At 51.6% G+C, this 12,803-nt stretch overlaps 2 protein-coding genes across 3 annotated transcripts in view; both read right to left on the bottom strand.

Moving 5' to 3' along the window:
- Positions 1–12,803, bottom strand: part of RPS8 (ribosomal protein S8) — a 530,873-nt gene that overhangs the window by 25,483 nt on the left and 492,587 nt on the right. The gene's annotated exons all lie outside the window — the stretch shown is intronic.
- Positions 639–11,891, bottom strand: ARMH1 (armadillo like helical domain containing 1; the record flags this gene model as incomplete). Its single annotated transcript, XM_082483589.1, has 12 exons — positions 639–819; positions 1,026–1,134; positions 1,917–1,994; positions 2,867–2,996; positions 3,973–4,045; positions 4,547–4,669; positions 6,669–6,753; positions 6,925–7,121; positions 7,935–8,101; positions 8,588–8,656; positions 9,016–9,233; positions 11,874–11,891. 12 exons carry the CDS (start codon positions 11,889–11,891, stop codon positions 797–799), a joined length of 1,290 nt encoding a protein of 429 aa, XP_082339715.1. The 3' UTR covers positions 639–796.

Genomic DNA, 12,803 nt, shown 5'->3' with positions numbered 1-12,803 from the left:
CTTTGCTAGTGACAATGGTCTCTTCTAATAGAACTAGATACACATGTATAGTTTTCTAGTGTACATATAACTTTTCCAGATGTGCTTGAAGCCTTGCAGAACTGTTGCAAGTCTGGCTATATGTAATTGTAAAAAATCAGTATTTTAAGAAGTTTGATAAATAAATGTTCCTGGAATTAATTGTCTTATCTTATAAAATATATTTCTTGCTAATTTTTGGTAAAGTCTAACAGCCCCTAAAGACTGGCTGGTGTTGTAGAGAGAGGCTGATTTCTTGGATGAGGCTTCTTTTTAAAGTCTTTACACTTGTAATGTTTACATAAAAATCACTCAAATTTTGAGATTGCGCTGAGTAGTACTTGCCTAGCGAGGGGGAACCTGGTTTAGAGGGTACCTATCCTGCACCTGAGCAAAGCTCAGCATGTAGTTGAGTGGCTCGGCTCTTATGACATCAGGTACATAGGAAGGGCCCTGTGAGACTCCCTAGTACCACTGGAGTGTAAATAGGCTTTGATAATAGCCCTGGGATGTTACTTCATTTTTTCACATGTACTTCCCATGGCTAACATGCCACATAAAATACATATGTCAACAGGCCACCAAAATCTGTATTTGAGGACAGAAGTGCAATGCTGGTCACTGGCTCAGGTGTGGCAAGGTGCTGACATGGCCCTTATGTGCAACCTGGGTCCAGCTGACCCCACACAACCTTTCCCCTGGGAAAGAGCAAGCAGAGGGGCAGGGTGGGGGAGGATGGATGGGAGGCATGTGCGGCTGTCCTGCATTTCCTGTTTGTTCAGCTCGCTCCAGGGTTTGTCTCTGAAAGGACAAAACAGTCCTGTGAGCTCTGGGTCCAGCAACACAGGATGCAGCTATACAAACACTGGATTACAAAGGGACCCTTCTACTGTTAATCTCTCTTCCCCTAGATGCCCCCAACCTGGTCTCTTGTTTCCTCAACTGCCTTTTTCCCCTGAAAGTAAAGGGTGTAATTTAAGTGTCTGTGCCCCCAGCTCTGCACCCACCTTCTGTGGACTGCATCCTTGCCATGTCTCTGGGGATGTCTACCATATTGGAGGCCAGTTCTTCAGCCTGAACTGGATCCATTTTTGTGTACCAGGTCTCAGGACTATCCTGAAAAATGCAGCAAGAGTTATGATCTTAATGGGAGCTGGGCAAGCAGCAGTGACAAGCAGCTAGAGAAAGGGATACTTCAACCCAGGCAGGATCCTCCCCCACAGCTGGGGCACTTTGTGATCAACAGTTTAGGTACTGGGAGCAGTGTAGGGCCAAGCACTCTAAAGGCCTCTGAACTGTCAAAGCTGATTTGTACCTGGGCTCTGCCTGCATCATGTTCAGACGGTATACCCAGAGTAAAAGGGCTCTACTGAGTTTGGACTAAAGCAAGGCAGTCCTGTTCCACTTCAGATGGTACTACACTTAGATTATCCACCCTTGCCCAGTGGTGTCTTGGGGTGAGTAAGGACGGGCCTGGGAGCAAGGACCAAAATGTTACCCCTTGTTAGGTCCAGGGAGAGAAGGTAGAACAGTGCTTGCTTACTACTCTATATCCACTGCAGGAGCTACAGTCAGTAGGGACCTGATCTGGAGGAGCTCAAGTCACCTCATGCCTCATTTGGCCCTTCAGCTTACACCTCTAACACCAAGTTCCCACTGTCACAGAAGGAGCAGGAGCATGAGGTCCCTTCTTGTTCTGTCCTGGGGCTGAGTCAGAGCAATTATGTTCCTGAATACTGACACTGAAAGCGAACGCTTCTCAAAGGGTGGGTTGGTTTATTTCTGGGGTCTCATGCAAGACTGGATTTCTTATGAAAAGAATTCTTGTCCCTACATCCCTGCAAAACAGACCAAGGTCCTAGGGCTGCTAATAAACCCCATAAGGGAGGCATGTTTACCATAAAGTGCTGGAACAGTGTGTGTCCTAGTGCCGCCTTTACGCACTCCTCCACAAAGGGAAATGTGTGGACAAAATACTGCAACAGAACAGAGAGTTGGTATGTAGGGAGAAGGGATGTGAGCGAGCGTACAGAGGGTGGAGCTGCATGAATGATATGGCTCCAGATACCCTGTGTTGTGTGGCAGCAAGTCCATGACCTACCTCCTTTAGTGTTGGTGCTACTGATGGCACTTCATAAACACACCAAGAGGAACTTATGGGTCCCTGCTCAAGACTCACTTTCTTCCCCCCTGCCCTCCCCCAGTGCCCACCTTCACTGACAAGAGGAAGGGGGTGTTTCTGTGTGATGATTGTAGTGCAGTAGTTGCCAGGGAGTTCATCCTGCTCAGAGGAAGGGTGCACTGACCCTCTGCATTACTAGGTAGGTTTGTAAACCTTTTTCTCCCTGAGCAGCCTGGTTCTCAGCCATCACTCATTCAGGCGTTCCCATCTACTGCCAGCATGGTCCTTCCCTGTGGCTGTTACACAGGCAGAGCTGTGCTGAGGCAGTCCAAAAGTCTTTACCAAGCCCCAGCCTGCTTATAATTCTGTGCTAGTGTCTTGCTCCAGGCAAATTGTCTTGGTTAGACCCTTAGCTCTGTCTGTACTTGCTATCCAGAGCAAGCATGGGGGTAGAACAGATGTGTGAGGGCCCAATATTGGCTTCCCAGCACCCTGTTTGTGGTGGGTGGCAGGAGGGAGGCAGACAAAAGGGGAAATACAGCTCTTTCTTGAAGGAAGTATCACTCCTGCCTTTGTGGATAACCCTGTGTCTGCTATGCTTAGAAAACAAACAAACAAACAAACAAACAAAACCCAAAAACCACAACACAGAGAGCCTTTCTGCTCAGGTGCTCTGGGAGCAGACCACATGCTACAATGTTCTCTGCCATGTACCACCACACTCACCTCCAGAGAGACGCTGGCATGTCTCTGGCTGGCCACATGATCCAGGTTCCCCACAGCAACCATCAGGCCATGTATCACTTTCATCTGGATCAACTCTTCAGCCACTTCTGCTGACTCCTTGGCTAATACACTGCAATGAGACATGTCATCAGCCCCTACCCCCTGTGGGGAAAGAAGCACACAACAAATTGAGTCTAGACCTCTTGGTGCGATCCAAATGGAAAAGAATGTGTTCCTACCCTGCCTTAGCAACACCAACAGACAGGAGAGTCTCAAATTAAACAATAAATGTTTGCTTGTGCACAGATTAGCAATCATTTAAAATGTGGGCTTGCTGGGAATGAATTGGTTAATGACTGGCAGGAGCTTCCTGGGGTGTATTGAAGTCTAGCAAGTTTCTTGAGACCATGAAGAAACCAGGACTCAAACACCACAACCATTACTTCTGGGCACATGTCCCTGGAAAACACTCCAGTATGTCTCCCTACCTACCAAGGGCTTTCTGCCATTTGTTTTTGCAGGAAAAGTGTTCTGACAGCACTATCTTGTGGACATTGCAGGAAATTCATACTTAATGAACAAATTTTAGCACAAGCAGCTGAATTTCCTTAAGGATTCTGCAGTAAATCATAAGCACTAGACTCTTCCGTTGGATGGTTGGTGTTAAACAAAGGTGTTTCACTGCTTGCTGTGGCTCCCAGCTATGTGGAGAACAGAGTGGCCTTGATCAATACAGCACCCTTAAGTCCTGTAGCTGTGGTGGGACACACATTGCTTCCAGGCCCAGCTATAACGGGGACACTGACAGCACACAGGGACAGAGCAGATGGGATTCCACATCCGCATAAATAAAACTTCAAGCCAGCTCCACTACCAAAAGCAAGGAGGGTCTGAGCATTGCTACTGGCAGGCAGTGGCTCTGCCCTATTCCTGAGCATGCCCTGCCTCATACAGGAGTCTGGGGTACTGTGCCAGAGAGCAGTGCCACAGGTGAAGGGGTGAGTGCTCCCTGGGAGGAATCCCTCCCAGTCCTTTCCTACACAAAGGAAGCCACTTCTCTAAGGTCCCTTTTATGCTTATGTAGGTTTTGCTCCAGAGTTTCTTACCCAACGGCTTTTGCAGCAGCTGCCTGCTGAATATAGGCCAGCATGGGCTCCCTCAGGCCAAGTGTGGTTGGGTCTGCATGAGGAACATTAGGAAGGTCAGAATGCCACTTTGAAACATTTCTAAGACGTTAGAAGGGAGGGGAGGTGGAGTTACACAGTACCGTCTTTCAGGGAATCCCTGTGGCTATGTACCATATGAAATACCCTGCAAGGATCTGTGCACGCAATGCCCACGGCAGCACAGCTACGGCTCATAGAGCCCAGGCTCTGCTGAGCCAGGGGATGAAACACCCTGGATGAAACACCCGGGGCTGGATGGTGTCCTCGCGCAGCAGTCAGCAACCCTCAGCGGGTCTCTGGAGGCCTGCACGCTCCCATTACTGCTGCAGGCGAGTGCTGCCTCGACCCGGGCAGCCCTTGCTGCCGTGCCCCTCGCCTCAAGTGACAGCCCCCTGCACCTCCTGCCCTGCAGAAGGAGGGGAAGGAGCTTGGGAGGACATCCCCCTCCTCCCCTCGGTGGCCCTGGCAGGCCGTGGCCCGCTGTGCACTTGGAAGTCACGCTTAGCTTCTTTACCTCGGGCGGTCTGGCGTCGGAAGGTAATGGCGTTCTCCCTTGGGGGTGTCAGTAAGGCAACCAGGCCCTTCAGCAGGGCCGGCCGGACTCCGCGGGCCATGAGGGCCTTCAGCAGCTGGATGGCTGTAGGAGAGGGAGGGAGCCGCGGTCAGCACCGGCACTCGGCGTTGGGACGCGTGTGGAGAGAAGCAGAGATCCGCGCTGGCCTACCACAGTGGCGGCCCAGCGCGCGGGAGGAGCGATCACCCACCCCGCGCGCCGGCCGTTGCAGAACCAACGGTTTCAACGGCCACCACAAACTTTCCTCTATTTTTCACTACTTATGGGATAGCTCTACCGAAGTAGAGCCTCAAAAAATTTTTCGACACTCGTGCCTGTTCCTCTCCACGGAAATCTTTAGTAAAAGGCGAAAGATTTATACGATCTGAAGAGAAACCAGAGTATGCGATGGCCTCCTCCCGCGGCACACCGCCCGCCTGCCCCACGCCCCACAAGTCAGGGCGACCGACCACCTCCCCACCGCCGCCCACCCCCAGCGCCGCGGCCCCCGGCCCGGCCCCGCCACGGGCGTAGGACCCCGCGGACCCGAACAGCCGGACCGGCCGCAGTAGTGGACATCGCTGGGGCCGGGGCAAGACGGCGCGGCCGTGGTGCACTCTGGGTATGCAAACCAGCCGAATAGCTAATGAGACATATGCTAATGAGGCGGGGCAGGGCCGGAAGGGCGGGGTTCAGCGCTGCCGCCGGCGGTACCTATTCCTCAGCCGATCGCGACTCATCCAGCCTGAATCACGATGGCAACGGTCAACGCTGCTCTCGGCGGGAATTCTATTATCTCAGTTTACTAGTTTTAGTCATCCTAAATATTTATAGCAACTCTATTTTTGACCAAAATGAGGTTAGCTCTACCGAAGTAGAGCCTCAAAAAATTCATCGACACTCGTGCCTGTTCCTCTCCACGGAAATCTTTAGTAAAAGGCGAAAGATTTATACGATCTGAAGAGAAACCAGAGTATACGTTAATCTCTCCCCGGACACCTACCCACCCCCGGCTGCCGCCCCATAGGACACGGCGACCGCCCCTTCGTCTCACCCGCCGCCTCCCCCCGGCCCGACACCGGCCCGCCGTGGCTACCGACATCCTCGGCTCGACTCGAGCCCACCTATCACGCTGGCTCGGGATGGCGATGGCCAGCGGGACCGGCACGGCGCTGCCTCGCACTGCACCCTGGGTATGCTAATCAGAGACATGCTGATGAGGGATATGCTAATGAGGAGGCCCGCCCCGCCCCGCCCCGGCGCCGGGGCCGAAGCGAGAGGCCGGGACGGCGAAGCGGGAGCGGGCGAAGAGGTCGCGGCGCCCAGGGTGGGTCGCATCAACCCCGCGGACAGCGACCAGACAGTAGATCGGACCCGGGAGCGGCCCCGCGGCGGCACCCCGAGCCGGAAGCAGCCCTTCCGTCTCCGCACAACCCGCAATGGTATTCTGAAATTACTCTATTTTTAACCAGTAATGTGATAGCTCCACCGAAATGGAGCCTCAAAAAATTTATCGACACTCGTGCCTGTTCCTCTCCACGGAAATCTTTAGTAAAAGGCGAAAGATTTATACGATCTGAAGAGAAACCAGAGTATACTTCGCTTTCGGCCCGCAAACATCCCCACCCCCGGCTGTCGCTCTGCAGCACACGGCGACCCCCGCCGCGTCTTCGCCCGCCCCCCGCCGCCCCGGCGGTGCAACCGGGCCAGACCTCCGCTCGGACCCGAGCGGCCTCGCGGCAGTGGCGACGGCGAAGAGCGCTACCGGGTCCGCGCCGCCGCTCCGCGAGGCACCCTGGGTATGTAACTAAAATGAATGCTAATGAGCCCCGTGCTAACGAGGCGCCCGCGGTCCGCAGCGCCGCGCCCAACTGCAGCCCGGAGGGAGCGGGGAGCTGCGGGGGATGCTGTGCCCGTCCGTCCCCGCCGCGGATCCGGGGGCCCCGGAGCCGCACAGGCCGAGGCCGCTCCTCCTCTGCCCTCCGTCCCTGCCACATTTGCCCATGCCTGGAGATGGCAGTCCCCAGCCACGGGTCCCACAGGCCCCCTCGGCCACCGCCCTGGGTGGCTGAACCGGTCCTACCTTCATACTGGACCTCCAGGTGCACGGAGCACAGCACGCCCAGCACGGGCTCCACAAGGATGGAGGGCGCCTCTCCCACCACATCCTGGGGGAAAACAGGCAGAGTGACAAGGACGGTCTTGACAGTACTCCAGGCTGTCCTCTTCCAGGCACAGGGGCTGCCCTGTGCAGCCCCCGACACCAAAGGGACTGGCCCAGGACAGACATAGGAAGGAGCTGACGCTGCCCCTCACCCCCAGCCAGACCCACTGCCCACCTGCAGGACCAGGAGCGTCTGCAGAGCCAGCTGCTGGGCTTGGGGGGAGGCACACGGCAGCACAGCAATGAGGCCTTTGTAGACTTGGTTCTGGTACTTGGGATTGCCGTGGCCCAAGGAGTCCAGCAGAACCTGTATGTCTTCTTGAGCCTCTGCTGAGTTGGAAGTGGCCAAGAACTCGGCGAGGGATCGCACCCCTGTGCAGAGAAAGGGACGCTTAAGTCCTGAGTCTGGGTCACCCACTTCAGGTGTTTCACTGACACCCCAAGAGAACCCAGCACCACATCCAGTGCAGCTCAGATAACAGAAGCCAGGAAAAAAGTTCTTCGGCCTTGTCCGGAGCCACAACACCAACTGAAAAACCAGTCGGCAAAATTCTCAGCTGGAGTAGGTGGCCAAGGCCCTTTTGTGGGCATATAACACAAGCAGACTCTGGCACTGGGATGCCAACAGTGCTGCTAAGGATCCCACTGCTGATCCTGCCGCTTTGTCTCCCTTGGAAGAAGCTGTGATGGCAAGTATCACCCCATAGCCTCTGACACCATAATCCAGACAACAGGACAACTAATGGGGTTTGGCTTCCACTATCCAGGAGAAAAAAAGAAAAAAAAAAAAGAGTTGTAATGCTCTTTCAAAAGACACAAGCCAAAAAACCCTCCCACCCCCAGAGGGGAAGTCTGGGAAAGTTTGCAGCAGGTGAATGCTGCAGGTAAGAATGGAAACTGTTTTGTGGTTTAACTGGAGCAGTTGCAACCAGCAGGACAGCAATATCGCATCAAAAGAAATGACTGTAAAGAAAGTGAGCTCATTAAAAACTGAGAGAGGGGATGAAATGCAATCACTTAACAATAGCTGAGACTCTGAACTCCTTCCAGTCAGACAAACGCTCCGGCAATCTGCCATCCGGCAGGTGGAGGGAAGGGAGCACGGCAAGCAGCCTCGGGTGCCAGAGGTCAGGGAGAACATCCTCATCGGAATTAGGAAAAAGCACGGATGGACACTCCGCCTACCGTAGCTTTCACAAATGAGTTCCTTATACTTCCTGCCAGTGTTTGCGACGAGCTGCAGCAGCTTTACAGCCTCCCTTTTGTCCTCTTCTTTCAGGTGGTTCAGCCCTAGTATTTCCAGGAGAATCAAGACACCTCCGATCTCCAGAAATTCAATAAGGTATCTACGCCTGCAAGGATAGGGGGAACAAAGCCAAAAGTGTCACTTGCCTTGGAGCCCATCTTCCTCTGTCAGCACACTGTGCTCCTGAGAACCATCACCTCCTGCCTCGCTGCACCGGGTGCCCAGGCAGCGAACACAGGGCGGCTCCTCCTAGAGCATAGAGACAAATGCCGGCCAGGTCACCAGCTCCTGTTTTACCCTGTGCTCATTTCAGATACTGAACCACAGGCACAGAAAGCCCCATCCCCGCACTCAGGCTCTCACCACACTCCTTCCACATTGTGTCAGTGACCCGGTGGCAGTGGTGCAGTGGATTTGGTTTTTGAGAGCATTTGAAATTCCTACCACAAGCCTCACTGGGGCCTGCCTTGCCTGAAATGCTTACACAGCCCTCCCAAAAGACTGCCAAGGACTTGTTATTATCTTTATTCACCCCCTCACCCTTGTGTGCCCTTCCCACCACACCTCTCACACAGTGACATTCTGTACTCACCCACTTGCAGCAGATAGGAAGATGCCAATGGACTTGAGCAGCTTGTTGAGGCACGTGCTGTACATGTAGCTGTTTGACAAGGCTAAGGAGAGATTTACAGATCATCGTGGTGTCCCTCAGGCTGCCTTTTGGCAGTGTGGATGTCTGAACTGGGTACTCCCTCTGCGAGAGAGCACGGACCTTCCTCTCACAGGCGTGCAGAGGCAGCACGCTCATCCCAATACAAGGAAAAACACTAATTCTATGTTTCTGACAGACATGACTTTCTCTTCAGTTCCATCTTTAGATAGCCACTTCCTCCCCCCTGCAGAACACAGCTGGATATGGATGCCTCCATACAGAAGTTTAATTTTTAAACAAATTTTTGGTTGAGAACTTTCCCTTCCCACTACCATACGCCACCTCCAGCTGCCCAAGGAAATGGATACGTCATCCTGAGCCATGCTGTTAGGCGAGCCAGAAACAAGCTGGCTCCCTGGGAGAACTCCAGCTCCAGCTCTGGTTCTGTCTTGCCATCGTTGCTTTTAATGAAGTTGTTCAGGATGTGGCTTCGAGCAATGTTGTGGGCACTATCCCATTCCTGCAAGAAAACCATGAGCTTCCTGATGGCTTCCTGCTCTTTGACAGAAGTCATGATCTCTTCTGCCTAGAGAAAAGTGAGAAGTTAAAAAAGCGTTTTGAAGATAGAATAAAGTCTGTACTAAGGAATTACCACCAGAAGCACATTTAAAATCTCTGGCAAATAATATTAAAACACTTACTAGCCATTAATTTAATCTCATTTTCCTTTATACTAATTTCACAGATAGGAAAACCGAGGCAAAGAGAGAGTTCCTGGTATGTCTGAAGCTGCACGATGAATCTGTGACAGATTTGATATTATTTTCCAGGGCAGGTGGTTTCACCACATCTCTCTTTTCTGCTCTGTTAATAAAGTAATTTTGATGTCACCCATTCCCCCAGCCTCGGTTTCTCACTAGCCTCGTGATATGAACACTGCGTCTCATATCTCACCTGCCAGAGAGTAAATAGGGTGAAATGAGAGCACAAATAGGTATGGATTTATGGGGAGTGATGGGGTCAAGGGGGCTGGAAATGCCTGTTAGCGCAGCAGTGCAGCGTGGCCTCACTCACGTGATGGAGCAACAGTCTGGGACTGGGCCCACATCCACTCCAGGAAGATCTGCTTGGCCTTGGCACTGGTAGAGCGCTTTGGGACCCTTTGGCATGACACACGTTTGCTCTGTTTTTTTCTTATCTATTGTCTATGTCATGTTTTTAAACAATCTAAGAAAACCTGAAATGTTAAGAACCATAGGCAAGACAACAGAAGCTCCAGAAACATCCCTTGCCTGCACTTCCTTCCATCCCTTCACAGACGTGTTCAATAAAGCAATCCATATTTTGCCAAATTTCTTTTGCATGCTTTTGGCTCAGTATGATATCACCTGTTCCAGCCTGGCAAAAGTGAAGGCACACTTAGTAGAGGGATAAAATGTCAGAAGATTAAACTCTCTGTTCATTCATTAGGTGAGAATTTCACTGGCATGTATGTGTTTGGCTTTAAGACACTGACCAGTCTCAAGGAGCCTCGAGGTTAAACATCAGTATCTGTGTACGTGCACAGATGCAGAAAGAGGGACAAGGTCAAAGACAGCTGCATTAACACAGGTGCGTTGTCCTCCACCAAGCTGTATCAACATGCCTGAGGATAAGAAAGGAATTCACACCTTGTCTAATACAGATCTTGGACTTACTACATAAGAAAAGCACCATTTTAGGTTTTATTTAAAGCGTGGTTTAAGAGAAATTAAGTTAAAATTACACAAAATCTTTGGGTCTCAGAATAAGAAGTTTCTTTCAATGTAATACAAGTTGCCAAGATTACCAATTTCCTAGATAGGAAAACTTTGTAGATACAAAGTTCTTAAGCCTTTTCTCCTAGAATCTGGAGCAAAATCCCACATCAGTTCCAGAATATCCCCAAGATACCTGCTCAAAAGTAACTTTCTATTGCTATTATCTGAACCAGACTAAAAGCAATAACCAAGAGGTGAAGGTGTACCTCAGTGCCTGAAAACAAACAAAGTCTTCAAACAGCTGGCTAAGAAACAAGGTTTGAGAATTAAGATGAGATGAAATTGCATTTGGGAATTAACGGTCTGTGCTCTGTAAGGAGTCTGTGTCCTTGGCAGGACGTTTTTAGGATCTCCTTTGCACGGAAGCAGGTTTAAAATAAATCCATTTTCCCAAAATAGTTGTGATTGAAAATGTTATTAGCCATAACAAATGTTAGTGCTGACAGGAGAATGGCCTGTTAGGGGCCTCTGGTGAAACAGTCAAGTGAAAGTCATATTTCACATTATTGCGAACATTTTCCTGTGATTTACAGAATATTTGTGAAACATTACTTGCAAGGCATATGATTGATATTGAGAGAACCGCTAGTGTGCAGGGAGAATCTGTATTTCACAGAGACTGTTTGCATGAAATTTACAGTCCCATAAAGTGCTCCTCTGTCTTCAACAGAGATCTAGTTAAAAGAACTTTACAGTCTGAAACATCCCAAAATTGATTCTAAATTAATGTTTCCATATTTATGTTTAAGATGCTGGTGGTGTAATGCTATTCTATTTTTATTATAAAGCTGCAGTAACCACCCACTATACTGAAGTACCAGCACCGGCTTCTGGATGTGAGGATTTTAGTTATACAAAGGGCTTGTCTATGAATCAATGGTAAAAAAAAAAAGAAGAGTTTGAAACAATGATCACATGAGGCTTCTGAGGATACAGTGGTATCTGTCCCTGGCTGCTATAACAACAGCATCTGCTGACATAGTAGTCTTTAAGCTGACATTGCAAAGTACACTGAAAATGTACATTAATATTTTTATTATGACCATTTTACATATGGGAACATACAGACAGAGGGAAGCTAAATGACTTCCCCGAGTCATTTGTCAGTGCTAGCATCAGCACATAACTCCTGTTTGCTGGCTTCAAACTCTGCTCCCAACAGTGCTGGGCTGCCACCCCAGTCCGTTGGACCTAATCAAAACAAGGCTGGGTCAGGGCAGGGCTTTATTCCTGCCAAGAAAAACACAAGTGATTTAGAAACTGGCTCTGGCAATTCAGCAGTTCTTTACATCCAGAGTGCTGCTAAATCATCAGATTGAGACCAAAAGGCAGACTGGTGCTGTGTCAGCTTCAGCGCGAGTGTGAGGTGCCAGGGACTGATAGCCTTGGACTCACGGAAGGATAGGGTGACAGTGATTTGGTGTCACCTTTGCATCTTGCAACATTAAGGTTGTGCCTAGCCTCAAGCAAAACTTAGAGCTTTTATTTTCCCAGCAGGCTTCACCCTCTCCTGACATACCTCAAGTCCCCCCCAACATCCTCACACACAATGCATCTTCCCCAGAGTACCCCAATACCTTCCTACCCTACCCTACCCCTATTAACCCACAGTCCGACTGGCACCTCTCTCACCTACGTGTCCTGCCTCCCAGCCCCACTTCTAACCCCAGCCCCAACCCCAACCCCAACCCTAGCCCCAGCACTCCCCCCACCCCCAAATGGGCCCTGCACTGACCCCTAACATCCCTCACAGCCCATATCCCCCCCTAATCCCCTGCAGCCTCAACATTCCCCTCCTAGGCTCAACCATCCCACCAGGCCTGACTCGGTCCAACCACAGGCCCTGTGCTCCCCCACACCCCAAAACCCACCCCAGGCCCTACAGTCCCTCACACGCTCCCTGACCCCAGTGCCCACCTCAGCCCCTGTGTCCACCCCCTCGACCCAAACGCCCACCTCAGGACCAACAACCCCCCTCAGCCCCCACGCCCACCCCATCCCCTAGCACCCTGGCCGCGACCCCCACTCCAGGCCCTACAACCCCCCCAGCTCCAGCGCCCACCTCAGCCCCTCACTCCCTCTCACCTACCCTGAGGGGGCGGATACCTCGCAGGATAACTGACACCGCAGCCGAACCAATCGCGGCCTTTCTTTGCCCCCACGGCCCAATGGGTGGACCAGTTTCCGCCACCAGTGGGCGGGGAGCCCAGCCCGGGCCGGGTGCTAAGGGCGCGTTGCTACGGGAGTGGGAGGCGGGGAGGGAATGGGATAGAGAGTGAGGCGGGGTGGGCGCTTTCCCTTTCCATTGGCTGAGAGAGGGGCGGGGGGGCGGAGCTTCCGGTGGGGAGAGCGGAAGT

The sequence above is a fragment of the Vanellus vanellus genome (genome assembly GCF_965231255.1).
Source record: "Vanellus vanellus genome assembly, chromosome: 5".
In the NCBI taxonomy this organism is placed as follows: Eukaryota; Metazoa; Chordata; class Aves; order Charadriiformes; family Charadriidae; genus Vanellus; species Vanellus vanellus.
The sequence above is the reverse complement of the archived record's forward strand: the minus strand, read 5'-3'. Positions and strand labels throughout refer to the sequence as shown.